At 46.8% G+C, this 1,842-nt stretch overlaps 1 protein-coding gene across 1 annotated transcript in view; it reads left to right on the forward strand.

Moving 5' to 3' along the window:
- Positions 1-1,842, forward strand: part of LOC101862083 (rho GTPase-activating protein 18) — a gene marked incomplete in the record, with an annotated part of 36,002 nt that overhangs the window by 15,648 nt on the left and 18,512 nt on the right. Inside the window, 1 exon segment of the mRNA XM_013090011.2 lies at positions 1,397-1,819. Coding sequence (XP_012945465.1) covers positions 1,397-1,819 — 423 coding nt within the window.

The following is a 1,842-nucleotide window of genomic DNA, read 5'->3' on the forward strand; positions in this document are numbered from 1 at the left end:
ACGCACACACACACACACACACACACACACACACACACACACCAAAGAGCTATTTACTCATTGTATGGAAATATAAATAATATGAAATATAACTGCAAACATATCTGCAGACGGGAAAGAGCCATTTACGTAAAACTCGTCGAACTAAAAAAAAATATGACCAAGAACCCGTGTAACGGTGTGCTGATACTAAGGGTTAATTAGATGTAAAACTTGGGAAAAAATGACAAAGAATATAATCAGTTGCTTCCACAAACCTGTGCAGGTGGCGAGGGGCTAATTAAATGTAAAACTCATTCGGCTTGGAAAAAAAAAGAAAGAAGAAGAATATAACCAGTATAACTGCAATAACTGCTCAGATGGCAAAGAGATAATTAAATGAAAAAACTTATCGACTTGACAAAAAATGTGAAAAAGATTCTGACCACTAGCTTCCACAAACATGTGCATATGGCAAACTTAACTTACTACCCGTTACGCCATCTGGCGTTTAGGGCAGCAACAAAGGATCTCCAGCTCTGTCTGTTTTGGGCCACCTTGGTCAACGTCCCCCACGAATAAACAGCTTCCTTGCGGCTTTCACTGCCAGCATTCATACGAGTCCCAAGGGACTCTGAAGGTCCATTACTCACAGAAATAGGGTTTCTCTTTGTTGCTGTTTCCGTAACATATGATTTTTACCAGTCTGGGGTGTTAACCCTGAGCTGAACCTCCGAAACCTGGAGGGCCGGTGGGTCACACTTCGTCTGACCCCAGGAGGTTATACAGTAACTTGGTAAGGTCCTTGGTCTCACCTCTACCTGACCTCTACCCGTCCACCTGTCTGGCATGGGTGGCCCTACCAGGAGCATTAGCTCCAACCAGAGTAGCTCTTGGGGTCATTGAGGCACACAAGCTCTGTAACCACAACAAGGTAGTGATCCACTAGAGTGGCGTATGGCACGGGTCTAATTATATGGAAAACTCATCGATTTGGGAAAAAAAAAGCCAAAAATAATATGTCCAATAACTTCCACTAACTTGTGCAGATGGCAAGGATCTTTTGAGTTGTAAAACTTGTAAAACTGGAAAAAAAAGTTAAAAAGAATCTAACCTCTAACTTCCACAAGCCTGTGTGCATTAATTGTAAAAGTCGTCGATCTGAAAAGAAAAATGTTCACAAGAACGTAACCACTAACTTCCACAAACCTGTGTGCAGATGGCAACGATCTATTTAGTTGTAAAACTCGTCGAACTGAAAAAATAATTGTTAAAAAGTATCTAACCCCTAACTTTTCCACAATTAACATGTGTGCAGATGGCAAGGATCTATTTAGAGTTGTAAAACTCGTTGAACTGAAAAAAAATATATGAAAAAGAATCTTCTAACCACTAACTTCCACAATCGTGTGTGCAGATGGCAAGGACCTGTCGGACGGGGAGCTGGACACCCTGACCCACTCGCTGACCCGCGCCCAGGCCGAGGCGGTGAGGAAGCGCATCAACGTGCTCAGCACCACCATGCGCCGCAAGAACCGGGTCCACAAGGTGCACGTCAAAGACATCTTCCCCACGCAGCTCCACGGACACCAGCACCACAACCAGCACCACCACAGCGGAGGAGGAGGTGATGGTGGTGGTGGTGGTGGGGGTGGCAGCGACGCCTCTGGACTGATGATCCGCGACGCCCCCTCCTCCCCCTCCCCCGTCCACCGTCAGAGCAGTGTGGGGAGTGGCGGGAAGTCGGGGTCGGAGCCCTGGTCGTCGGGGCTGTCTCAGAACAAGGGCGGCTACTCCATGTCCGGGGGCAGTAGTGAGATCACGGAGGATGTGGAGGCTGGTAGGTGGTTGTGTGGGGTTGTG

Source organism: Aplysia californica, unplaced genomic scaffold (genome assembly GCF_000002075.1).
Source record: "Aplysia californica isolate F4 #8 unplaced genomic scaffold, AplCal3.0 scaffold01106, whole genome shotgun sequence".
Lineage (NCBI taxonomy): Eukaryota > Metazoa > Mollusca > Gastropoda > Aplysiida > Aplysiidae > Aplysia > Aplysia californica.